Raw genomic sequence first — 27484 nt, forward strand, 5'->3', positions numbered from 1 at the left:
GATCTCTTCATAATTTCCACAAGTGATGTTGAGTGCAAGAGCTCTTCATTAAAACTACTTTGAGGGGAAAGGTTTTTAGGTTAGCCCTTTAATGACCTTTCTGTCTCAGTTCAGGACAACTACACCAGTCTTCCTATTCTAGGCTCCAGCCTTCTTAGCCATCATGTCTCTTGGGTGAAGACAAACATCTCTTTCGCTCCTGACCAGTGCATGTTCAGGCTGCACGGCCCCATGACTATACTAGGATATCTTCCAGCAAAAGAGACTGCCTAAGCAGACCTGCTTCACTTCTCTACTCAGAGAAGGTAGACATTGTAATTGCCGCAGTTAAGTTACCACACAGCCCTTTATAAGTGGGCACATTTATTTTTAAAGTGAAAGCACTAAGCATTACAGACAAAAACATTAAGAAGAATAAAAACCTATACACATGCTAATAAGCTGATCAGAGATCACCCCATCACTCCAACAAGGGTTTTGGTTGGTGGTTAGTCCTTCAAAGGTCACACAGGGATTTCTCCTATGGTCACAAGTTCATCACAGCTTCAGCTCAGAACCAGTACCCACGTCTTGTGAGGCCTCAGTGGGCCAAAGACCATTGAATCTTTTGATGTAAATCATGTAAACCAGAGGTCCTGTCCTTTTGCTGGATCAGAAAAAAAGCCACAAAACAGTTTATCATCAGGTTATTAACCCAAAAATCTCTGATTGTTGATTCCTGGAGAATCCAGTTTGAACTAGTTTATGTGAACCTCTCCAGGGACTGGATCTTCCCTGGAAATGTTACAACCGGAGTGACTTTGACTAACCACCCCATACTGTTCTCAGTTTCTGAAGGAGCTGTATTTTTCCCCTTCCATGGAAATACATACAATCCCCGGGATCCCATAAGCTATTGCATTTTTAATACAATGGGCCCCACGATATTAAGTAAGTTTAACTTACTTCAATAAGGTTTATCCAGGACATTGGGGGAAGATTACCCTATTTGTCAGACTTATATAGCAAAAGCCAACTGCACAATCATTTTCTTTTGAGTTGCTGTGTTGGAATAACTATCTCTTATTTACATTTTTACTTTTGTTTTACATGAATCAGCTTAAAAAAAGAGAAAGACTACCAGTTAGACAAGGTTACTATTTTCAAATCTCTTTGCATACAATTAACCAACAAACCTTATACACTTCTGCAAGGCAGGTGAAATATTTTCCACTTCACAGAAGGGAAACTGATGCAGAGAATGAATTAAATTGCTTAGAATAGCACTAGTGAATTAGCGGTGGAGCTAAGTTTACAGCTATAGAGTGGCTGGCCGCCAGGCCACGCAGTCCCATAGACAACACTGTATCTCTGTCCACCCTTGTACATCTCCGTCATATCAGAGATTATGACCATTCATGCAAGAATGAAACTGGGGCAGCAAGAAATATCCTGCATTGAGGGTGTACAAACACAAGTTTACTTATGCTACAATTAAGCCTCCTCTGTGTTACCTAGAAAAAATATACACAGGAAAAAACAGAATGTCTCCCATAGCCTCCTTGCAGTCAGACAGTTCACAGATACAAGCTAGTTTCCTTCAACATCCTCCAATCCTGATTAGCCAGTGTCTATAAACCTCAAGGCTGAAAAATATATACGCATGTGTATACGTGCTCTTCTCTAGGAATGAAATATAGTAAAAATCTGTGGCTGGAAAATGATGGGTTATAGGAAGAAGTCAGAGAACCTCAGGTGAGCCTTTTTCAGATTCTGGGCAGGCACAACCCTCAAATCGGATGCCCGGGGGTAGGATTTGACACACAGACATAACATTGGGTGTCCTGCATCTGCCCAACACAGCTTGTTACTCAGTTGTCAGAGAGCAACTCTAAAACATGCACATCCTCAGTTTATTATACTCCCAATGTTTCTCCAATCATTTATTTTTCTGGTTTTCTGTTTAAGATAATACAGTACATTCAAAAAATTACATTAAAAGAATAGTAAGGCTGCAAAGTAAAGCACTGAAAAGTTAGGAAATGCTGGAATTGAGACAACAGCAAAGAGCCCTGTGGCTGGAATTGAAGTTACACAGCACACAGTGAGTTTCACAGCTATTTGCTGGTGGCAGTAGAATGCAGAGACTGAGGAGAGTATAGTAGTGGTTAGAGACCCTGTGCCCTTCCCTTATTCAGCTTTTCCACTGTACCCCCACTTCACACACTCCTCCCCCTGTACTCCAGTCCCTCAAGCCCTGGCTCTTTCCCTCTCTATGTCCAAGTACTCCCCACCAGTTCCCTGCTGCTTTGCTCCCTCCTTCCCCCAGCTCCTGCAACCCCTTCTTCCTCTGCCCCTGTCCCCATCCAACATTCAAAAGACTGTTTCTTCCTCCACCTTGGTGGAATAGGGGGAGCATGGAGAGCACAGGAAAGAGTCTCTTTTCTCCTTTGTGATGCCCAATGCCACTATGGCCCCAGGCCAATAAGAGGAGCAATTACAGGGTGAGTCCTGCTCAACCTCAGGCTGCAGCATACTCAGCACAGACAATATCTGGAGAATTTAGCTGCCAAATTCTAAACAAGTCTGGGCATGTGCAAACAGCTATTTTTCCAAGGCTCATAACTTGGCCACATTTGAGTAGTTTTTAATGCAACCACAGAAGGCGCGTCCCTGATACTAGAATAACCCCGGACAAATTTCAAGTCCCTGAAACAAAATAGAGCTCTAGTACGAGCCTCTAAATGAAATAGTTGGAGCACAAAAAGCAAATCAAAAAATCTCACAAGGGCAATGTATCGTTTTTCCTAATCTTGTTCTCAGGAAAGGCTCAATCATTTTACCTGAAACTTTAAAAAAATTCAACTTGAGACAGACACCCAGCATGGAAAATTTCAGCTTGAACTGATCAAGTTATAAGCAACTGATAACAGGGTCTTATAAATGGAAAGTGTCAGGCAACCTTAACTACAAGTGGCACTACCAACTCTGCTGTCTGTAATTATATATACACCCTTTGCCCCCTACGCAACCCCCTTTCTCAGCCTCTTTAAATTCCTTTAAGAGAATCTTACAGGCATTCAAGAGAAACTCCACATTTCTTGTTAAGTTCAGACCTGAATTGGCTCCAGAATAGATAACCAACTGTTACATTCCTGGAATGACTGTTTACATTCACGTTGCCAAGACATGAACATCAAGAGTTCTTTAACCCAACATGTTACTTACAAATCCAATCTACTGCACTGCACTCAGGTATCTGAAATCCACCTCTTATTTGAAAATTTCCAAATCTATTCCCATTGCACTTTTCCTTCTTCCTACTAATGCTGTTTTGCTAATAAGTCATTGAGCTCCCCACACTCCTCTTCGCTTACAGACAGCCCCCCAACCTGAAGCAAATACTCACCAGCAACCACACAACAAAAACACTAACCCATGAACCTATCCTTGCAAAAAAGCCCATTGCCAACTCTGTCAACATATCTATTCAAGGGACACCATCATAGGACCTAATCACATCAGCCACACCATCAGAGGCTCGTTCACCTGCACATCTACCAATGTGATATGCCATCATGTGCCAGCAATGCTCTTCTGCCATGTACATTGGCCAAACCAGACAGTCTCTATGCAAAAGAATAAATGGACACAAATCAGATGTCAAGAATTAGAACATTCAAAAACCAGTCGGAGAACACTTGAACCTCCCTGGTCACCCAATTACAGACCTAAAAGTTGCAATTCTTCAACAAAAATACTGCAAAAAGAGACTCTGAGAAACTGCAGAACTTGAATTAATTTGCAAACTGGACACTATTAAATTATGCTTGAATAAAGACTAGGAATGGATAGGTCATTACACAAAGTAAAAACTATTTCCCCGTGCCAATTTTGCCCTACTGTTGCTCACACCTTCTTGTCAACTGTTTGAAATGGGCCATCCTGATTAACACTACAAAAAAGTTTTTTTTCTCCTGCTGATAATAGCCCACCTCAATTGACTAATCTCTTTAGAGTTGGTATGGCAACACCCATTTTTTCATGGTGTGTGTGTGTGTGTGTGTGTCTTCCTACTGTATTTTCCATTGCACGCATCATGGGTTTTAGCCCACAAAAGCTTATGCCCAAACACATTTGTTAGACTAAAGTGCCACAAGTACCCCTCCTTTTTCTTCTCGCTCTGTTACAATAATGGGTTATGAACCACCCCAGCTCACACAAAGTAAAACTCAATTTATAGCAGTGAATTGACTGGTGGGACATCTGAGAAACAGTAAGATCTGAAGACAGGGCTAGAAGCCCAACTCTCCGAGTTGTAATCTCAGCTTTGCCAATGTCCTTGCCTAAATCCTTTAACTGCTGTGCCTGTCTCCCAATCTATAAAATGGAGGTATTTTAACTAAATCAAAAACTGCCTACTCTGCAGGTAAAGTTTGCACAGCAGTACAAACACAGACCTATATATTTTGTATTATACATCTAAATTACTTTGAGATAGCACAGCATGATTTTCAGACACATTAAATAAGTTAAATTTGAAGGTCACTTTCTCCTGCTCCCTACCTATACACACATCCACACCCCCCCCACACACACACAATTTGGCACAGTCACAAAGTGATGACTAACTCCATTGTCTCTGCCTACTACCCAGCAACCTCACTATCACAGAGAATTCATCAAGGGAAAGAGGCCACTCACACAAAAGGGTTGAACATAAAATGTCTGAGAACCTTTTCCCACCACCTAACATATGGGGAAACTGAGACACACAATATTCATACAAAATATTACAGAAAACTCCCACTCTGTGATAGATAGTAAGTCACATTTTTAGACCACTAAAGGTGTGCATGAGGTACAACAAGAAAAACTACTACTTTTCTTTGGGCTAAATGTCAGTAGTATGTCTACACAGCCTGTGGCAGCGAGTTTCCCAGTATGGGTCAAGAGACTGGGGTTTGTGCTACCACACTAAAAACAGCTGTGTAGACCAGAGGTCGGTAACCTTTCAGAAGTGCTGTGCCAAGTCTTCATTTATTCACTCTAATTTAAGGTTTCATGTGCCAGTAATATATTTTAATGTTTTTAGAAGGTCTCTTTCTATATGTCTATAATATATAAATAAACTATTGTTGTATGTAAAGTAAATAAGGCTTTTAAAATGTTTAAGAAGCTTCATTTAAATTAAAATGCAGAGCCCCCCAGACCGGTGGCCAGGACCTGGGCAGTGAGAATGCCACTGAAAATCAGCTCACGTGCCACCTTCGGCACACGTGTCAGATTGCCTACCCCTGGTGTAGACAGTGCTTTGACATTATGCTTGGGCTGCAGCTCAGGCTCTGAAGCTCACCTGCCTCCTTAGGATTCAGACCCTGAGCTCCAGCCCGAGCCTCAGAGTCCACACAGCTATTTTTAGCATGGTAGTGTGTGCCAAAGACTACCAACCTGGGCTGGGAGGCCCGCATACCCAGTAAGTGCTCCAATTGGAGGGCCCTCATTTTGGGCCTCATTCAGAGCCTGTCAAGAACGCCCGCATCTTTCCAAGTGAGGCAGCAGCTTGCCATCGATGAGGCCTCATGAGATTCTCAAGAAAACCTTTCAATGCACAGTGCATAACCTTTCAACACATCTGTACACGCAGATTATTTCCTATTCAATTACAAATCACAAGATGCTCAAAAATAAATATATTCTACTAAAAAGTCCACCATGTGCAAGGGGACTGAAACAAGCAACAATGAATTAGAAAGGCTGGATCATCTATTTTAAGACTGTCTAGTTGCAGAGGAAAACATGGTGTTTTAAAAACACACACAAAAACAGATCTTCAGTACCAAGCTTTGTTTTGCAATACTGTCCCACCACACCTCTTTTCTCTGGACTCCAAAACGTACCCTAACCAGACAGCAGTTTACTGCCAAGCAGACTTAACCCGCAACATCTTGTAATTACAACTCCAACATTGGCTGTGTACAAAGCCACTGAAATATTGATAGCCCTTCCTGATAAACAGGTCTGTCACAGTTATAGAAAAGTCATTACAGGGAAGAGAAAAAAAGCAAGCCTTCCAGCAGGAGGTAAATCATTGTGGCACACGTTGTAAAGTGCACAGTGCATGGAAGGCCCCCCACTCCCTCCCAGCTCTGTTGGAAAAAGACAACAGGTATGCAATATTTATATGGTTTAAAGACTCAGAACTGAAGATCATTTGACAATTAGGAGTTCACAAGCATAAAGGATTTTTGTTGACTCAATGTGAGATTTTAGCTACATAAGAATACACCAGTTTCAAGTGTGACAAACTAATGGGGCAGTTCTTGATAGCATATAGAAAGGTTCTCTTTCTGTACTCACACCCACCACCCCTTTCCTCTCCCACAACTATGTCCTCTTCTGCAGGTTACTAGGTATAAACAAAGCTACACTCTTTAGGTCTGCCTAATTACTTATGTCTGCCATTTAGCTCAGAGGGCACTGACACAGAATCAGTTAATAGTAGTCATAGCACCTACTAGAAATGACATCTGGCAGCACAGACACATACGCATTGGGATATTTTGAGAAAGGAATAATTTTAACTCAGTTCAACTTCTACCTCCAAGAAAAAACCACAATACACAAAACAAACATTTACCAGATTCTGGTAGGTTCTCCTTAATTAATATAAGATCATGTGTAGAAATGAAGAAACATCCGTTACAATATTTCATTGCAGGTGGAAAGAGATTTGAAAAGATTAAGTGCTCCAGTGCATTATACATACAAACCACACCCTCTAAGCACCATTCTCACAAGCCAAGGAGGAAGGGTATTGTTCTTCACTAATGTTAAACCCCCATTTACTATCCGTTAGTACAATAATAGACCTTTGTTCATTAGCCTTACTGGGGGTGGTGGAGTGGCGAGAATATGAATATGTTAGAACGGAGAAGGCAGCACGATTCTGCTCCATATGAAAGCATCAGGCCACGTTTCAGCAAGTCAGGCCTGATGTCTTTTCTAGATATATAAATTCAGTCAAACTCCCCCGCCCCCATCCCTCTTTTGGATGCAGAAGCATGGAAAAATTAGGTTTGTGAGAAATAAATGATTTATGCCAAAACATTTAAAGCACCAAAATTCCCTCAAACTACTCGTTTGCTAATAGCTAAGAATGTAAGAGCTTTAAAAAGCTTGTTTATTTTGGGCAGATAAAGGAGGTGTTTGTGTACAGGAAAACAACAGACAAGGTAGGTAAAATAGTTCAGTGACTTAAAAACCTGCGTGCACAAGCACTAAATGGATTCTATTTAGGCCTGAAAAAGAAGGCTGTGTGCTGACAGTGGTTTTCCTCATCTGCCTCTCATCCTTATTGCTATACTGACCCACGGTACAGTAATGATAAGCAGCTCCCCTTCTCTATCCTTCCATGTCTCAGACACTTCCCGTCTCCACTGGACACAGTGCATTTATTTTCAGCTCTCAAGATTCCTTTCTATATGTTCCAGGAATCCTTTAGCCATCCTCTGTCCAGATGGCAACCTTCAGCGGAGGGGAACAAGGTCTTGGAGAGTCTTTTCTTGGCCCGCTTCTCAGCCTGTTGGAACAGCGAGAGGCAGGATGAATATCACACAGACAAGGCTCTGTTGCACTGCAAAAGCCCTCTCTCAATTTCTCTCTAAACTTTCCTCAATACCCTCTTTGTCTTCCATCAATGTTTTAAACCTTTTAATAGCCTCTGCTTTCCAGGGCCATACTTTGTATGATCAACTCTCTACAAAGCCCTGTAGATATCTGATTCTCTAGCAAAGTCCAAAAACAAAGCAAAAGAGCTCAGAAACCAGTGTGAGGCATCCAGAACTTCTGCTTCTTCACAGCATAGGTAGCTGTTTCTTCCAAAGCAAAACTCTGCTTTGACAACAATTAGTTTCTTGGTTCCAGATTTAGTGAAATGCCTTTGGTCTCCATCCCCTGCAAGAGACCGCTCCTGGAAAAAACAATTTATGAACCACAGGTAACTATTACTTTAGTGAGCACATTTTTATCTGACCATCCCAGATAACCATCACCTTCATCTCTAGCTTGGGACAATTATACCAGATGGGAACACCCTATGACAGAAAGAAGCTTTTTTACCATCCAAGGCATCACAGAGTGACCTTATATAGGCTTCATTCCACCATTTCAAAAGGTGTGGCAGTGAAGGGAGGAGAAAACATGCTAGTATTGTGTGTCTGACTGGGATGTCTTGGGGAGATTAACAGCCATGCTACAGTGTTTGGGACAGGGATCATGTTTTCCTTTGGAAAACACCTAGCACATTTTAGCGCTACATTTGTAACATTACAAATATTCTCTTCTGTTATTTAATAGCTGAGTATCTTGCTGAAGTCTGGTGTTTCAGTTTCAGGCACTTCCTGTAGATCGTCACTCAAAGTCACATATACTATTTCAGGAACATTTTGGAGAACTAATCATGGCTACCATTTCGCCAACATTCTTCGACCTTTCATCAAGCAGGCATCTATGCACCTTTGCTGGTGCTTAGCTCACCATTCAAGAGTTAAATCACACATCTCTGTTAAATAGCGGGCAATTAACCTCAGCCAAGCCTCATTTGTTACTTGTGTCATTTTGGTCTTCATGCACAAACTATCCATCAATCTCGCAGCCACAAGATAACAGTATCACAATACATGCAAAGCACACTGCTTTGAAAATGGCGGAATTAGCAACTATGGCCATGTCTACACTTACAGTTTTGCAGCGCTGGTAGTTACAGCTGTGTTCGTACAGCTGTGTAGGGCCAGCGCTGCAGTGTGGCCACACTGACAGCTACCAGCGCTGCAGTGTGGCCACATTTGCAGCGCTGTTGGGAGTGGTGCATTGTGGGCAGCTATCCCACAGAGCACCTCGTCCCATTTTGGCGCTGTGGCTTGTGGGAAGGGGAAGGAAGTGTGCGGGTCTTTCCGCTTCCTGTTCCAACGCCCCGTGGTGCTTTGCTACACATTCTGAGCAGTTTGGCGGCATTGTGAGTCTGCAGTGCGATTTATGAGATTTTTGTTACAAATGGAGCCTGAGCTGCTGAGGACTTTCCTGATGAATGTTGCCAGCACATCACGCATGGCAGTGGAGCTATTCCTTCAGCTGCAAAGTGACAGTGAGGAGTCAGACGATGATATTGAAACGCCTGACGCTCAAGACACTCAACTGCTTGTGGCAGTAACAGACGTGTTTAGCACCGTGGAACGGCGCCTTTGGGCTCGGGAAACCAGCACTCAGTGGTGGGATCACATCATCCTGCAAGCATGGGATGACGAGCAGTGGCTGCAGAACTTTCGGATGAGAAAAGCCACTTTCATGTCACTGTGTGCTGAGCTCGCCCCTACCCTGCGGCGCAGGGACATGAGATTGAGAGCTGCCCTGCCAGTGGAGAAGCGGGTGGCTATTGCAATCTGGAAGCTGGCAACTCCAGACAGCTACAGATCGGTGGCGAACCAGTTTGGAGTGGGAAAGTCCACCGTTGGAATGGTGCTGATGCAAGTTTGCACAGCCATTAATCGCACCCTGCTAAGAAGAACTGTGACTCTGGGGAACGTGCAGGACATTGTGGATGGCTTTGCACAAATGGGTTTCCCTAACTGTGGAGGGGCAATAGATGGGACGCATATTCCTATTCTGTCCCAACTCCAGCTGGCATCAGAGTAGGTTAATCGCAAGGGGTATTTCTCCATGATTCTGCAAGCGCTTGTGGATCACCGTGGGCGTTTCACTGACATTTACTCAGGATGGCCTGGAAAGGTGCATGATGCACGCATCTTTTGGAACAGTGCCCTGTTCAGGAAGCTGAGGGCCGGGACTTGTTTCCCAGACCGCAAGATCACAGTAGGGGACGTCGAAATGCCCACTGTGATCCTTGGAGACCCCGCTTACCCCTTAATGCCATGGCTTATGAAACCGTATACAGGGAAGCTTGACAGGAGCAAGAACCGGTTCAACTACAGGCTGAGCCGGTGCAGAATGACTGTGGAGTGTGCTTTTGGCCGTTTGAAAGGGCGCTGGAGGTGTCTTTATGGGAAGCTAGATTTGGGGGAAAGCAGCATCTCCGCTATTATATCCGCGTGCTGTACCCTCCATAATATTTGTGAAGGGAAGGGTGAAAGATTCAGTGAGGAATGGACCTCCGAGGTTCAACGCCTAGAGGATGAATTTGCACAGCCAGAGAGCAGGGCTACTAGAGAGGCCCAGGAAAGGGCTTCAAGGATTAGGGATGCCTTAAGGGAGCAATCTGATGCTGAGAGGCAACAGTAATGTTTGGTGCCTTTGCTGTGCTCCTTTCTACCTTGGGGTACAATATTTACGACTTCCTGCAATAATAAAACGTATTGTAAAAGCCATAAAATCCTTTATTCAAAGTACAGTACATAAAAGGCCAGGGGGATTAGGGTGGTGGACTGTACATTCAGAGGTTTGAATATGTCCTGTTTGGATTACTGTTCAATGTCTGCTGCACTTCAGGATTACTATGCTGCAGAGTAATGGGGGTGGAGTGCACAGGGTAAGAATTGTAGTTATCAGGGCTGGTAGGTGATCGTACAGGTGTTGGGGGCAGCTGGGGGTAATAAGAAACTGGCTGCTGGAGAAAGGTGTTTTGTGCAAATACTGGGGAACAAGAAAGAGAGCTTTGGGCGGGGTGTGGGTTACCACGGTACAGATCTGCCTGCATGGCTACGAGAGACTCGAAAGAGTCAGTTTGGCGAGCCAGGAGGCTTATCAGGTGCTTTGAGGTTTTTTTGGTAGCCAATTCCTTTCTCCTGCTTTCTGTTTGCCTCCACTCATACATTTTCTCTCTCCATTCCTGCGTCTTCCTACTTTCTCTGTTGTAGTGAATCATAACTGCTTTGATCAATTCTTCTTTTGATTTTCGCGGATTTTTTCTCAAGTTCTGCAAGCAACGTGAGGCCGGTGATCCGGCTGCATTAGTCAAGGTCACTAAAAAAAACAAACAGATAGAAACATGTAATACACAGAGGCTACATTGTTTATCATCACACAGTGAAGGAGTTTTTAGACTTTTTATAGCATCCTTCCCACATACCTAACATAACACAGAGAGGCCACGGAAGCGAAGGCATGGCGAGCAATGGGGTGAGTGTTTCTGCCCCGACTGCACCTGGGAGGGGGAATTGACCGATAGGTCACTGGGGTTTATCTGCACTGGGTACAGGAGGTAGCTGGTGTCCTGCACAGGGGACAGTAGTGAACAGGAAGGTGGCGAGCTGCTGGCGGGGGGGGGGGGGGCGGTCCGTGTAACTGCCGGCCTGGTGGTGGGGGGGGGGGGGGGGGGGAAGACCGGAGCGCACCGCGGGGCTGGCTACGTGCTGGAAGGGGGTGGGGAGACCGGAGCGCACCACGGGGCTGGCTCCCTGCTGGAAAGGGGAGGGGGGGAGACCGGAGCGCACCACGGGGCTGGCTACCTGCTGGAAAGGGGAGGGGGGGAGACCGGAGCGCACCACGGGGCTGGCTCCCTGCTGGAAAGGGGAGGGGGGGAGACCGGAGCGCACCGTGGGGCCGGCTACATGCTGGAAAGGGGAAGGGGGGAGACCGGAACGCACCGTGGGGCCGGCTACGTGCTGGAAAGGGGAAGGGGGGAGACCGGAACGCACCGCGGGGCTGGGGGGGACCACGAACCTGGCGCCCTGCACTCAACTATCCCTAAATTCTCAACAGGGTTTCCTACTGCCAGATATATCACTGCTGCGTGTTACCTGGGAAGAGAGGGAGGGTCTTCTACAGCAATGTGGATTCCGCCCTGGCCCCTATGCAGCTTGCCTGTGTGCAGCCATGGTCCCCCCCACCCCTCGCTGCACAGTGGATCGGACGAGTTAGCCTGACTGGGACAAGGACCACGGTGGCTCTCCCTATAAACTTGCGAAAGCACATTGCCCACGCTCTGGCTGCAACTTTTCAAGAGATTACCGAGGCAGATTACAGAGATGTGATAGAGCAAATCAATGGGCTATTCCACGTTTAGGCATGCATGCAGGCAGCCATAACCCCAACCCTCCTCTCCCAAAACATAAAAATCTGCTTACCCCGAGCACGCTCCTCAGCTTCTTCCTCACCAGCAACTTCCAGCTGCTGCGACTGGCTAGCCTCCTCCTGGCTTGAGAAGAGCTCCTGGCTGCATGCCTCCTGGGACTCCGGGGTGTCTCCCTCCATGCCAGTAGCCTCACTGTTGGCTTCCTCTACACCCTCCCCCACTTCTCCCTGCTCTGAACTCTCCATCGTGCTCCTAGGATTGGCAGTGGGGTCACACCCAAGTATGGCATCCAGCTCCTTGCAAAAAAGGCAGGTTGTGGGGGCAGCTCCTGAGCGGCGATTTCCCTCACGGGTTTTGCAGTAAGCACTCCTCAGCTCTTTTATTTTGACCCTGCACTGCAACGCGTCCCGTTCATGGCCCCTTCTCAGCAAGGACTGTGATATCTGCCCATAGGTATCATAAATTTCTCCAGCTGGAGCGCAGCTGTGCTTGCACAGCTTCCTCACCCCAAACACTGATGAGGTCCTGCAGCTCGGAACTGTTCCATGCTGGGGCTCATCTGGGGCGTGGAGGCATGGTCACTGATTGATTGAATGATTGATTGCACTCCACACCTGGCTGAGCAAACAGGAAGGGGATTTTTAAAATTCCCGGGGCATTTAAAGGTGGGGTCAGCTGAGCCCAGGGCAGTGGAGTGTGCATGACTACCAGAGAGGCTTCTAAGGTATGCTGGGATACCTCCTTATACCCCGGCGGTCAATAAAAGCGCTGGTGGGCGTCCACACTTGCTGACCAGCGCTGGATCACCAGCGCTGGAATCCCTACACCCGAGGCTCAACCGGGTGTACAGCCAGCGCTGCAACCAGGGAGTTGCAGCGCTGGCCGTGCTTTGCAAGTGTGGCCACATCCTAAGTTGCTGCGCTGTAACCCCCTCACCAGCGCTTCAACTCTCTAGTGTAGCCATGGCCTATATCCAGGAAAGACTGGTTAGTCAAGTCACCGACCCAGGACTAAAAACCAGGCCAACTCAGACTTCCCAAATAAAGAGGAATGCCTTAAATCATGGTTTCAGCACGCCATTCATGTTTTACTGGGAACAACTGGTAGAAAAGGAGCATTCCTATGGGGACACTCAAATCCGTATATTGTTAAATTCTAATCACTTTAAGGCTATCCACATGGTCTACCACCACTCCAGGTGGTGATATTAGGCTTGCCCCTGAACAATCAATGTAAAAATCAGACTGTACTTTAAGAACAGCCTACTGGGACAAGTTCTCTGGTGAGTGAACTACAGTCTTAAAACATGCTTCTTGTACTTCACAATCAAAAATACAAATGTTTCATTGGTGCCACAACATTAAATATATTAGTGAACAGTGTTTCTCACATTTTCTTCTGTCTGAAAGTCAAACAATACCCAAGTACAGTGATTATCAAAAATATGCCAACTTTGGAGTTAACTGCATCCCATTAATGACAGAGCAGTGCAGCTACTATCCATGTGCAACATTAGCGGGATATTGTTAACACAAGATAATACACCAATATCTAGCAATATACCCTTCCCATCTCATCTCATCATATTTAGCATTTTACTATGTCCTGTCCTTACCTGATATTTAGTTGTTAAAATGCAATGTGGCAGGTTTTACAGGTTACAACCCCCAAGGGGCCTTATACAGTTTGCTGCTGGGTAGAACAGCTCCAATGCTCAGCTTTCCAGTTGCAACTCTGCCCTTGCTACCTCCTTCAGTGACCTCTTCCCTACTGGCTGGACACAAAAGACCAGAAATGGGATTTGTTTCCTGCCAGCTCAGGAGACTCCCTACCTAAGCTGTACCTGCAACTGTAGAGAGGAGCAGAGAGGATAGCCAGAGTGGCCAAAGTGGTCAAGCCAGCAATGAGGAAATTTAGCTTCTGGTCCAGCAGGAGCAACCAACCAAGTCCAATTCCTATTCCTTCCCATAGCGAGTCTGGTTCATGGAGTGTGTGTGGAGGGGTGTTTGGGGGAGAAAACAGGGAAATTCTTGGGGGACATTCTTCAAGTGGATGTGTTTATATTGTTATGCACCCAACTAAAAAAAAAAACACGCTAGTAATTGTGAATAAAAATGCTTTTATTTAACTGCTCTAATCTAAAAATTAGTTTGTGTTTCTCCCATCAATCTGCTAACCCATTTGAATATGTTCAAATTACAAAAACCTACCAAATATCTTATGCTCTGTTTAACTTGTTTAAAATGTACAACCTGCAAAAAGGTTTCAGACTGACAGACCTGTAAACTGGACTTCTCTGCTTATTCACACATTGGGTGCAGCCAGAGTGCAAGCTTCCCCCGGATGCCCTGCTAATGAACTTAACCCTGACTTAAAGGACCAATCTCCAGGAGGTGATCAAGTAGGCAGACCACCACTACTCTCCCTGCAGACTCATAATAGTACTAAAGGTCTCACTCTACTGAGTAAGCCCATATCTACAATAACAAGCTTACAGCAAAACAGCTGTATCAATGCAGTTGTGCCACTATAAGATCACTTGTGTAGCCGCTCTATGCCAGGAGAGCTCTCCCATCGACATAATACCACCTCCACGAGTGGCAGTAGCTATGCTGGTGGGAGAAGCTCCCCCCACCAATATAGCTCTGTTCATACCAGCGCTTTTGTAGGTGTAACTTATGTCAGTCACTCTGGGGGATGTTTTTTCCATGTCCCTGAGTGACATAAGATATACTGACAAAAGTCATAGTGTAGGTTTGGCCTAAGCCTTGTCTAGTAAACTGAAACTAATACCTAAGTCAGGCTCCTGAGTGCAAAGAAGCCATTTGAAATCAGAGGAGTCACTCCATTTACCTCTCTCTTGCCACTGTGGGATCAGAAGTCAAGAGCCGACAGTATGGTTTTGATTTAAAAAGTGGTCCCATAAATTAAAAAAAAAAAAAAAAGTCCATGATTACTGGGATAAATTGAAAGGGCAAAATTTAAATAACTGAGTGCTGGTTAGTAAACCACACTGAAGAATTGGGGTGAATCCAGAAGCAGCTCTGGACATTGCTATATTTAGGATCTTTTTGGCTCCATTCAAATTAAAGGATAGGACATCACCAGGTACATATTATTCACTGCTGTGAGATGCTGCTTCCAAGAATCCATGCTGGTTTTAATGCAAATTATTTAAAGCTACCAGCTCCGAATACTGCAAATTCAAAGATTATCTGCTCCAAAACAGGCATGTTAGACCAGAGCCTGCTCTCCATTCAGAATGTGGAGCAACAGGGAAGATCTTAATGTAGTCCTTGGGCAGGAAAATCCTCATCTCTGGCATGCAGGCACAATACAAAGAATGAAGTTGTAGAATCCCAGAAAAAGCCCTTGAAAAGAAAGACAAGCCTGGGCTAGAGCCTGTTCAAGAAGGAAAAATTTCTCAATTTTAAGTGGAGTAAGAAAAATTATGCATTTCAAAGGAAGTTACAGAACAAGTACATGCAATATTTCAAGTCCAAGATGGGGCTCTTCATCTCCCTTTTTGTTGCAGAGAAGATGAGGAGTTAAGTGCTATTTTCTCAAATAAATTAACAGAAGATAATATACAAAAGGAAATGTATGTATTGCAGTGTTATGAGTCTTGTTCTCACTTGTTAAAGGAATACAATTCACCTTTTAACAAAGCAAGCGTTGAGTGAACTCTGGAGCTCAGTTAGCAGTGGCCGCACAAGGGGAGGAATGACATCCAGCGTATTTAAAAGAGCTACAATATAGGCTTTAAAAAGATTTTAAAATGTGGATAGCTGTCATCTTTTGCTCCTTGAACTCTGTTGCCATCTGTAGTCATTAGGCATTTCCTGTATCAGACAACAGCACTGCAACAGACACCTTACGAGAGAGGATTCCCTTCTGTGTTATTTGGACCAAGAACTCTCAGTGAGGCACACTTTAGACACTCTCCCTTCATTTTGGCTCCTTTGCTCTCTATGCAATGGTTGGCATGACATTCCCAGACAGTGTGGTATAATTAAAAACAAGATTTCATTAAGAAATCAGAAACAAAAAACAGATTAAACATAAAAAAATGAATATACACGTTTATTCTGATACTTTGCAAGGCTCACTGAAATAGGCATCCCTTACTTTTAACTACAGTGAATGAAACACCACCTTATATATCTAGAAAGCAATCTTCTCTCTGATCCATTTGGGGAGTCAGAGATGGATCGGTTCTCAAATACCTCCTCTTTCAGCTATAGCCCATGATCATTTTGATTGTGAGGGCAATACCAACTTCAAACGTCATATTCAACCTACCTCCCAAAGATAGTACAGAAACAACTTCCTCAACAAGGACATCACTGCCTCCTATGAAGTGTCCACATTATACTCCCTGTCCTTGGTAAATCACTTTGAGGTTCCTGTTTTTCCTCTTTGTTGCCATTTTTTCTTCAACTGTTTGAAGGTGTAGCCCCACCATGGATGATTTCAGTCCACATTTACATCTCCATACGCTGTGGATGTTTGTTACTGAGCTGTATTAATTTACATCAGCTGAGGATCTGGCCCAGGAATTATAGTTCCCTCATACCAGTATATGAAAAGTTACGCAAAGATTAAAACCAGTTATCACAATACCAACCTCAGTTGAAATAGACAGTTAATGAAGCATAGACAAAGTGAGCCAGATTGACAATCCTAGCGAATGAATTGCTCTAGCTACAGAGTCATTAGAACACAGGCAGACAAAATGAACTTCCCCACCATTACCTGGAGGGATCACCTTCTCCCTTTCTACAGCCATAGGGAGTGGGGCTTTAAATGCATCAGTTACCTACTAACTAGAAACTACAGTAATATGAAAGTTGGAGTGCCTAGGCAGGGTTCATAGACAGCAACCTGGTAGGAATCCAGCAGATACAGCATGATGAGGAATTTTGCTTGTGACCTGGATGTTCTCCTTCCCCACCCCTACAATTTCATATCAGCCTTTGGCTGATGCATTTAGTCTCTAGCCATTAGGTGTTTGGAAAAAAATTCCAGGTGTCTGGAAAAGGTCCAGAAAAGAGCAACAAAAATAATAAGGGGATACAGAACAGCTTCCATGTGAGGAGAAAATAAGACGATGGGACTTTTCAGCTTGGAAAAGAGATGACTAGGGGGAATATGCTAGAGGTCTATAAAATCATGACATGAGTGTTATTTACTCCTTCTCATAACACAAGAACTAGAGGTTACCCAATTCAATTAATGGGCAGCAGGTTTAAAAACAAACAAAAGAAAGTATTTGTTCACACAACGCACAGTCAACCTGTGGAACTCTTTGTTGCCAGAGGATGTTGTGAAGACCAAGACTATTGTCATAAACAGATGGTTAAGGGTTAATGTCTCTTTTACCTGTAAAGGGTTAAGAAGCTCAGTAAACCTGGCTGACACCTGACCAGAGGACCAATAGGGGGACAAGATACTTTCAAATCTTGGTGGAGGGAAGTCTTTGTTTGTGCTTTTTGTTTGGTTCATTGTTCGCTCTCAGGACTGAGAGGAATGGGACATCATTCCAGGGGTTCTCCAATCTTTCTGAATCAGTCTCTCATGTTTCAAAATAGTAAGTAATAGCCAGGCAAGGCGGATTAGTCTTATATTTGTTTTCTTAACTTGTAAATGTGGTTTTGCTGGAAGGAGTTTTACCTCTGTTTGCTGTAACTTTGAATCTCAGGCTGGCGGGGGGGGGGGGCGGTCCCTCTAGTCTATATGAATCTGAGTACCCTGTAAAGCATTTTCCATCCTGATTTTACAGAGATAATTTTTACCTTTTCTTTCTTTAATTAAAAGCTTTCTTTTTAAGAACCTGATTGATTTTTTCCTTGTTTTTGAATCCAAGGGATTGAGTCTAAACTCACTAGGGATTGGTGAGGGGAAAAGGAAGGGGATGGTTAATTCCTCTTTGGCCACGTCCAGACTAGGGTATTAAAATCGATTTTAGATACGCAACTTCAGCTACGTGAATAACGTAGCTGAAGTTGAATTTCTAAAATCGAGGTACTCACCCGTCCAGACGGCACGGCATCGATGTCCGCGGCTCTCCGTGTCGATTCCGGAACTCCGTTCGGGTTGATGGAGTTCCGGAATCGATGTAAGCGCGCTCGGGAATCGATACATCGCGTCCAGACTAGACGCGATATATCGATCCCCGAGCAATAGATTTTAACCCGCCGATGCCGCGGGTTAGTCTGGACGTGGGCTTTGTTTTAAGATCCAAGGAGTTTGGATCTGTGTAAGCCTTTCGAGGCAACCCAGGGAGGGGCGAGCCTGGGGCGAAAAAGGTGGGGGATGGTTAATTTCTCCTTGTTTTAAGACCCAAGGGGTTGGGATTTGTGTTCCCCAGGGAAGGTTTTGGGGGAACAGAAGTGTGCCAGACACAGACTTCTGGCTGGTGGCAGCATATCAGATTTAAGCTAGTAATTAAGCTTAAAAGTGTTCAGGCAGGTCCCCACTTTTTGTACCCTAAAGTTCAAAGTGGGGGAAGAAACTTTGACAACTATAAACAGGATTCAAAAAAGAACTAGATAAATTCATGCAGGATAGGTCCATCAATGGACTATCAGCAAGGATGAGCAGGGATAGGGTCCCTAGCCTCTGTTTGTCAGAAGCTGGGACTGGGTGACAGGGGATGGATCACTTGATGATTACCTGTTCTATTCGTTCCCTCTGGGGCACTTGACATTGGCCACTGTCAGAAGACAGGATACCGGGCTAGATGGACCTTTGGTCCAACTTAATATGGCCGTTCCTATGATGTCGCTATGTTGATTTAAATTTTAAGCATAGACCAGTCCTCGGACTTCTTCAGCCACTTAGTAAGTGACAAGACAGATTCCAAAGGCAATGCTATTTAATTCTCTTTTTTGACAAAGGAATGTTGACTGCCACCTAGAACCTCACCAGTGGATGGCACAGAAGCGAGTCTTGTTGACTGCGGATCTCTTACATCAGAGCATTTAAGAGATGGAAACTATTATCTCATACAGATGGCAAAATTGTTGGTTACAATAATGCCACTAGCACTTATTACCACAGGAAAAAGCTAGTTTGAGGCAGGAAACTTAGAAAGGAAACACACTGGCTAAGCATTATGCTGACTGCTGTTCTTTCCCTTCTGCTGCGACACCACCACCATACAGTTTTGCGCGAACTCCCTTCCAAGTTTTTGCCTGCATAGGGAGCTTCAATACATGCCCATACATGTCTGCAGTAGCTAGTGAATATAAAGAATCCTCTTACCAACCCCGGCAGGATGAGCAGATGATGAATTCCATTCCAACAAATTTAACAGCAGGGATTTTCCAGTATGAAGAAGGTGGAAAAAAGTCACGATAATATTTCAGACTCTGTTGTGCTAAAGCCTCAAGGAAAAGGATATGGGAGGTGCAGCAGTTTGTGGATCCTCAAGATCTGGTAAATGGAATAGGGCTTGAAAGATCACTTTTCCAGGTTTCAGCAAGACAGAACTTCTAGCAGGAGAGGGGAACTGGGAGAAGGATTATCTTCCAGTAAAAGATACCTTCCCCTGATTTCATCCATACAAGAGAGCTGCTCAAGAAAGGGGAAGGTGCAGCTTGCCTTTCTTTTCTCTATCAGAGTAGCTATTATCAGTAAGTTTCCTAATGGGTACTAAAATTACAGGCTCATATTTCAGGACAGCCTGTTCCAAGAAAGCACACTGTTCCCATCAGAAAGACTATTTAGCAAACTCCTCTCTGTACCTTGCCCTCTTCCTTCCTGAAAAGCATTCGAAGTCTCTCAGTGAGCAAAGAGAGAAAACAGTTATCCACAATGCTCAAGGCTAAGGTGGCAATAGAGTACCTAGAATAACAGATAAATGGTCTATTTTACACTTTTCCAAAACCTCAGGTTAGGTCATGGATCCCAAGGGATCGATACACCATTGAAGTTAAAAATATTTACTATATCCTTCTGACAGTTTTCTAAGCCCCATTCCCTTACATTTAGAAAGTACTAAAATAGTCAATCCAAGCTTGCTTTTGCTTTGATGAGATTTCAGGGAATTCCCATCCATCTCTCTCAGCTTGTTGTTCAATTTAGGAAGATCTTTGCTTGAAGAAGATCTGTATGGTGCCACCTTGTGGAAGACACTAATGGCAAAAAAGAATCAACTGAAAAGATTCCAAGGACAGCACTCTTACTGTGAAGAGTCAGGGAAATTTTTTCGTGCAATCTACCAGGTGCCCAAATGTCTGTCTGTTGTTCCAATGGCATTTTCACTAGAGTCAGCATTAGAACCTGTTCACCCATAGCTACAAATACATTATGCTCCTGGAGTCAATATTTGTGTTTACTCTAGCACCAAGCAGCTGTGATTATACACTCATGCTTCCCAGACCTAGTGTGTAACAAGCACATTGCTTCCAGTGGCTGCACAGCATTAAGCAGGTAGCTACTGGGCTCAATACCCACTCTATCCAGAGGTGAAAGGATGTGAAACCACAGACATCTGTAAACTGCCTCTGCACAGCTGCCTGAAAATATGGCAGCCCTAACTTTAAAGGCCTGAGAATGGCACAAAAATACTTATTAAAATCTATTTGTCTTGTAATACTAGACCAGCCCCAATCTTACTTGAGAATTCCGACAGCCTTCACAACCCTTCCTTAGGCTACTTATTAAAACAAAATCTTAAAATGACATTTAAAGAAAATGTTTATAAAGTTACGTTCTGTTCTTGCTAGAATGTCTAAACCTAATGGCCCGCAGTAGGTTTTCTTCCATACGCACTGCTTTTAGCTACTACTCTGTGTTTTTCACAAATACAAAACATACAAAACTAAATAAAAAATAAGAGTATCTCACTCTGCAGGTATGACTGTGCTGTGGGGCTGGACCCAGCTCCCCAATCCAGGCGTTATGATCTGGCACTCAGGGTCACAACTCCACTCACTCAAATTTGGCCCAGCCACCTTTCTGTCATCATGACAGAGGGGCAGCCAGGCCAAATCTGAGTAATGCTGCAACCCCATGAGTCGGGAACAAAACCTGGAGCAGGGAGCAGGCCCAAGCCCACAGCACAGGAGTTGCTGCTGCAGGATGAGTGTGGGGCAGGCTTGCTTTGCAACACATCCCCCCAACCTCCAAGGCACCCACCCTCCTGGGGGCAGGAACTGACCTCCCCACCACCAATACCGTGAACAACATGGATAAAATGTAAAATGAATCCCCCCCCTCCCGAAAAAAAAGTTATTAAAACAAAAAGTTTCACAGGGCTCTACTTAAACTATTACATTTCTTCATATTTGAAAGATAATTGGGCCAGTGCTGCCCTCTAGTGAACAAAGTATTCATGTAAAAACTACTGCTGTGACAGCTATACCCTCTTCAGTGTAGAAAAATTAAGTGGGTATAGCATGTCCCCTTTTTGCTGTAATCCCGTGTGTGTAGTAAGTCTTAGCGGCTCTCTTTCCCTGTGGGAATACTGAAGCTTATGGGTATGAAAACTACAAACTTATATACTGCAGTAGTGCATCAAAAGTTTTTACCTAGAACTTTATAACACAGTCGCACCTAGATGCCTCAAAGATCAGTGTCCCATTGTGCTAGGCGTAAAAAGATGGTTCCTGCCCCACATATGATAATCTAAGTATATGATGTGGGAACAGGTGGACACAGACAAAGGAAGCACAAAGAACAGGTGCACACACAAACCAAAAGGATCAGATACAAGTCATGTAGGGTCAGTGTGACTGAGCCTTCAGCAGTTCTTTTGGACAGCAATGAATGAAATACCTAAAGGAACAATGTATTAAAGCAACACCATCCATTTGGGATTCTTATCAATTTTGTTGTGAGAGAGATTAATGCAGTTTCAGATAATAACCCGTGCCAGAATCCTCATTACTAATGTTCTGTAGTTTTGCCACCCACATCTGCCTAGTTATCTATTTTAAATTTTCTCTTTTTGTGTTGCTTTGTTAAAGATGATTCCAAACAGGGGAAAAGTTTATACAGGAATCACTGTCAAATGCAGAAAGTAAACAAAATGACATGCTTCCTCTCCTCTAATCTTTCAGTTACAGTAATATTAGCTATTACTTATATAAATACGTGAAAGCTTCTTGTAAAAGTGTGATTTTTTTTAAACTGATTTGTCTCTAAGTGCCATGAACTAAAAAGTTAATACAGTATCGAGGTTGAGAGACCACGTACTCAAAAGTCAAGAAATTCTCATAGTTAAAATTAAATTATCCAAGACCGAAAGTTTCTTAGCAGAAATTGGGGGAGAAGTCTTTTCCCCTCCCTCATAGCAAGATCATAATTCAAAACAATAGAATTAAAAGGAGGGGAGGGGACCACCACAAGGAAAAACTTCAACCTTTGGTATTATAACAAGCAATGAAAACTTGTACTCCAAGAGAAATTTCCCAAAAGGAAGTTATGAGTAACTAAAATGAGCTAGAATAGAAATTGGAAATCAACCTTGCCTGCACTGGCGGCTATTTGCAGTGTTTATCCCAAAATATTTGAGAGAAGGTGGGTGAGGTAAAAGTGTGATGGGTTGCCCCCCATTAAGGTGCCACCTGATGTACTGAAATACCACTGAGCCCGCCTGTTCCGCCAGCCTGGGCCCCCGTTAGCCTGTCTTGCTGAGCCAGGCTCTTAAGCCTCCTCTAGCACACACAAAGGCAGGGCCACACCCAGCTGCAGAAAGACAGACACAGACGCTGAGGTCAGCTCTGGGAAGACTCAGTTTAAGGGACCTTCTCCAGCACTCAGGTGCCCACCGCCCCTGGAGTGCAGACCCAAGGGTATATTGTCTGTACCGCACAAGCTCATAAAAAAAAAAAAAAAAAATCGCCCACTCCCTCATTGTGGAGAGAGATATGCACACCTCTCCCCCTCCCCCATATGAATTGCACAAACTGGGTTCTGAAATAAACAAGAAACAAGTTTATTAACTACAAAGGGTAAATTTTAAGTTATAATAAGGGATAGCAAACAGAACAAAGTAGATTACTTTAGTACAGGGCTCAGCAACCTTTCAGAAGTGGCAAGCCGAGTCTTCATTTATTCACTCTAATTTAAGGTTTCACGTGCCAGGAATACATTTTAATGTTTTTAGAAGGTCCCTTTCTATAAGTCTATAATATATTTCTAAACTGTTGTATGTAAATTAAATAAGGTTTTTAAAATTAAAATTCATTTAAAATTAAACTAAAATGCAGGATCCCCCGGACCAGTGACCAGGACCCGGGCAGCGTAAGTGCTACTGAAAATCAGCTCGTGTGCCGCCTTCGGTACACGTGCCATAGGTTGCCTACCCCTGATTTAGTAAACAAACAAAAACCGCAAACTGAGCTTAACACAAATTCTCACCCTAAGTGATAAACAGTCTGGCAGGTTCTTAAGGTACAAGTTGCCTTGGCTTTCCCAGGTTTTCATACACAAGCTGAAGATCCTTCTAGCCTGGGACCATCATCATTTCCCTTTCCCACAGTTCAGTCCTTGTCCCTCAGGTGTTTCCAGATGTGTTGTTGTAGGGAGGAGTGAGGTGCCTCCAGAATGTCAATTTCCCCTTTTTATTTCTTCTTCCCACTTGCTGGAAAGCTTTTTCACTGCGATCTGGGTCAAACCATTCCTATTGTGTACTATTATCTCTGAGAGGTTTCTACTGTACACAGTTCCTGGGTTAATTCTTGTGCTTGCATGCATTTCCGCAATATGCCATTAACATTGTTTGGCCTTTTTACTGTTGTACCCGAAGGGCTGCTTGTGAGTGTTATCAACCTCAGGACATGTTTCAGCAACACATACATAGCCAAAACTTCATAATTTCACATAAAATTATATCACATACAATCCAAGATATTACTGTCTAGCAGATCAAGACTTTTAGAACCACATCTCCCAGGGCATACTTTGTATAAGACATATCCTAATTACATGACAGTGCTGAATACTGGGGTGTCAGGGTGTAACAAATATATTTTCTTGGATCAACTTCAGTTGGTAAAAGAGAAAAAAGTTTTCAAGCTACACGGAGCTCTTCTTCAGGTGTGATTTGTGCCAATAGTAACAATTCTTGTATTAGTTATGCACAGGTCAATTTACTATCCATTCTTAAAAAAATAAATCTGCAAACAGCCTATTTACATACTTGATCAAAGGTCACTACCCAGCTTTGATCAACATTTAAAAGATTTATAAACTACTCAAATACATGTATTTTATAAAATAAAAAAAGTTTCACAATAAAATTAGAGTCTTCCTACTACCTCTACAGTCAGTCATTAGGCACTGCTGGTGAAGTGAATACTTCACACGCTTTCACCTACACACCAATGTCACAAAATACACGCAGCTCTACTGAAAGTGATCTTTAGCAAGCTCTCCAGAACTGAAAATACCCAGCTCAAGTCTTGCTCCGCACTACATTCTAAAAGTTCATATGAATAATAGTCAAAACTCGATTCCATTGTACAAATAAAATTGATGCCATTTTCATTTAACCATATCAGACCTAGAGCTCTCATCTTCCCACTTAGCAAAGCAATGAAGAGATTTCACAATGGGTACAGATATTCTGCAGTAATAAGAGCTACATTTCTCGAAAACCAGAAACACTTGAAAATTGAAATGCTCTCAACAATTTTACACACATCTTACCAGTGCAAATACAAGGCTGCATTTTCCATGCTCGTAGAAACTTTCAGTCATGTAAGCTCCCTGGGGCAACTTTAATCTCCTGAACAGAATGGAATTTAATAAATTTTTACAGGTTTTATCATACTTATATCATACTTGCATTATAAAGAAGTTTCTTCATGCAAGTCCTTACCTCACTTTTAGGTATTTTAGGGCACCTACTACCATGGTATCCAAGCAGTGAACTTTCAAGGATAACTCCGAATGCAAATTTGGAAAGTCGCATAGTTTTGCCTCAATTTTTATGAGGAAATGAAGCAAAGTCTGTAAATGTTCATTAAAAAGTACTTTCAAGATATAAAGACACTACGAAAGTGCTAAGCAATAACCTCACTGACATTTATTGTTAAAACAAACAAGATCCAACTACTTGACTTCTTCCTACATCCAAGTAGGAGACCTTGGTTCAGTGTTCTGCTACAGTATCTTCCTATAAAGGAGATACTCACAGCCTCCCTTAACAAAACTCACAGCAGAAAAAGTTTAGGTAAACATACATAATTCTTCAAAAAGCTGGAAGTTATTCATTTCCTCTGACCCCAGAGATAGAGTTTTAACAACCACTGAAGTATCTTCTAGTTGGGAGTTGTGACATGGTAGCCTGGCTCCTAAGGGTAGTACTGCCTACTGATTAGTCCTCCCTGTCATGCGGCATGGCCCTTTAAGAGTTTGAGGTGGTCTGATACACTTGGAGTCTTTCAAAGAAGTTGGGGCAGGGCTCCCCGCTCACCTTGCTGATCAGATATGGGCTGAGAGAAGGAGACAGCATAAATGTTTCCTCCTTCAGCAGACAGAGCAGATGCCTACAGATACTGCAGGAAGAAAGAAGGCTCTTGCAGGGCTCTGAGTGATCAAGGAGAAGACAGCAGCAGAGGAAGGTCTGCCTGCTGAACTCTCCCAGCCTGCGTTTGGAAAGGCTAGCAGGAAAAAGAGCCATCTGTAGAAAAAGCTGTGAGATTCTACATCTGCTCTAAAGGACAACTTCAGCTCCAAGAAAGAGAGCGAGGACATTCCTATCTTGAGGAGAGGGAAGTCCAACCCAGCTCTGAGAGGATGGCTGGGATCTCCTAAACAGGAGAGGAAACTGACCAGGACTCTTACATGGACCCAGAGTAGGCATGAACTTGAGCAGCTCAGTAACTGAGTTGCCCTCAGTAGAATGAGTGAATCAACCAGACCCCACAAAGAGAGGTTACCGTTAAACTAATTTGTTCTGGGTAATGTCTGAGAAGATCCAACTGGTGTGGAGCGCAATATGCCTGCAGGGCCATGACAGACCACAAGGGGGGTGGACTGGAGACCAATGCCCTACCACAGGAGGGAGTGCAAGCAGTCTTTAGTATTCATTCAAAGTCTCAGTGCAGGGGAATAGTTATTTAACAGTTTGATACTGAATCTAATTTGAACTCACAAAAAATAAATAAATTCAGGAGTTATGGCTGAAATTCTGTTCCTAACTCACATGGATTAGTCTTAGTATTGCAACACAATGTCACCATTGTTTGAAGACACTTGAAGGCGTCACTATAAAATATATGACTGTAGGAATCTCTTAAATTGATAAGAGTGGGCTCTATGACAATTCAGTAGTTTGGGATTGTTTGTGATTAGTCATCCATCATTTTATTATACATGAGGAACCTAAACACACATTTCTACATTTTAATTAATAACTTAAATTTTAGTTTTTAAAGTGTTCATAAAGGTCTGAAATGTTAGGTACCTGAAGTGCTGAACAACTTATAATGCCGGAAAGTAAAACGTTCCATTCTCAACAGCACAAAGTGACATTTGCAGAATGATCTATCTGCTGGGGATGCTAGGGAGCGTAAGGCTTGGGTTTGCTGAACGTTAAGTCTTTGATTTTGTAAGTGAGATGTAAGTACAACATTTTCCAAACAGAGAAGCATGTCACTTTGGAAGTGTATTTGGCTTCTGCTAGCCTGGAACTTGAGAAGCCTGAATCTCAGCCCTCGGCCCAAGATTCCCAGCTGGCAGCAGCCAGCAAAAAATCTTCAAATTCAAAGTAAAAACATTCTGTGCACTTCAGCAAGTTTTCATAGCTGCAGGCTGATTCCATTCCCTAGAAATCATCCAAAACACTCCAATCACATCATACTGAGCTGATTCCATAGAACCACTGGAAACTAGCTGGCTGCAGAGGGAGCCCTTTGCCTGCTCTCCCAGCTGCATAAATGATGAGACATGAAGTCAGCTTCCAGGAAAGAACAGGTTGTGTCATGCTAGCTAGAGTGATAGAATCCATTGCTTAGTTTCAGCCTTCAACAATGACTGTACAAGAGTTCTACCAGTGGAAAAAGAGCCTGTGGCTGGTTGTGGAGAAAATAAAGGCCTGATCCTCTGCAGTGCTATGCACCCTCAATATCCATTGGTGTCAATAGGAGCCAGAAGTGCTCAGCATCTGATGGAATTGGTCCCTAAAAATAATTCTGCTACCGCTTTAGTATTCCTCCATTATTTGGGAGTTATACTAACTCTTGTGCCCAAGGAAATTTTGTTTCATGCAAGACTTCTCAGAAAGGAGGAAACCTATCCTTCCTAGAAAGAAATATAATTTGTGGCTTTGTGAGTTCATTATAAAAACCTAGAATGTTCAAGATAATTGCAACACTTCACTAGCTGAACATTCTGACATCTGCTTCAGAAAGCAATAGGTCAGCTTGCATAGTACATGAATGGACCTCCCCATATCTTACTGGGGAAAATTTTACGATACACTAAAGAGCTGCAACTCCATCCATGTACTCACAATTTAAA

General features: G+C 43.5%; 2 protein-coding genes across 6 annotated transcripts in view; both read right to left on the reverse strand.

Annotated features, from left to right (window-relative positions):
* MOB2 (MOB kinase activator 2) overlaps nucleotides 1-27484 on the reverse strand; it is a 160192-nt gene that overhangs the window by 92433 nt on the left and 40275 nt on the right. The gene's annotated exons all lie outside the window — the stretch shown is intronic.
* LOC127051440 (uncharacterized) lies at nucleotides 10350-12344 on the reverse strand. The gene is made up of 2 exons (XM_050953764.1): nucleotides 12060-12344; nucleotides 10350-10956 (listed from the first exon to the last, which is right to left on the reverse strand). The coding sequence occupies exons 1-2, from the start codon at nucleotides 12250-12252 to the stop codon at nucleotides 10427-10429; spliced, it is 723 nt and encodes a 240-aa protein (XP_050809721.1). The 5' UTR covers nucleotides 12253-12344; the 3' UTR covers nucleotides 10350-10426.

Source organism: Gopherus flavomarginatus, chromosome 5 (assembly GCF_025201925.1).
Source record: "Gopherus flavomarginatus isolate rGopFla2 chromosome 5, rGopFla2.mat.asm, whole genome shotgun sequence".
In the NCBI taxonomy this organism is placed as follows: Eukaryota; Metazoa; Chordata; order Testudines; family Testudinidae; genus Gopherus; species Gopherus flavomarginatus.

What these genes read in the sequence shown, in the direction of transcription:
- LOC127051440 (XM_050953764.1), bottom strand. Translation starts at nt 12,252, where the DNA reads ATGGAGAGTTCAGAGCAGGGAGAAGTGGGGGAGGGTGTAGAGGAAGCC. An exon ending in AGCTGAGGAGCGTGCTCGGG is followed by an intron (nt 10,957 to 12,059) that starts GTAAGCAGATTT and finishes TGTTTTTTTTAG; the next exon opens with TGACCTTGACTAATGCAGCC.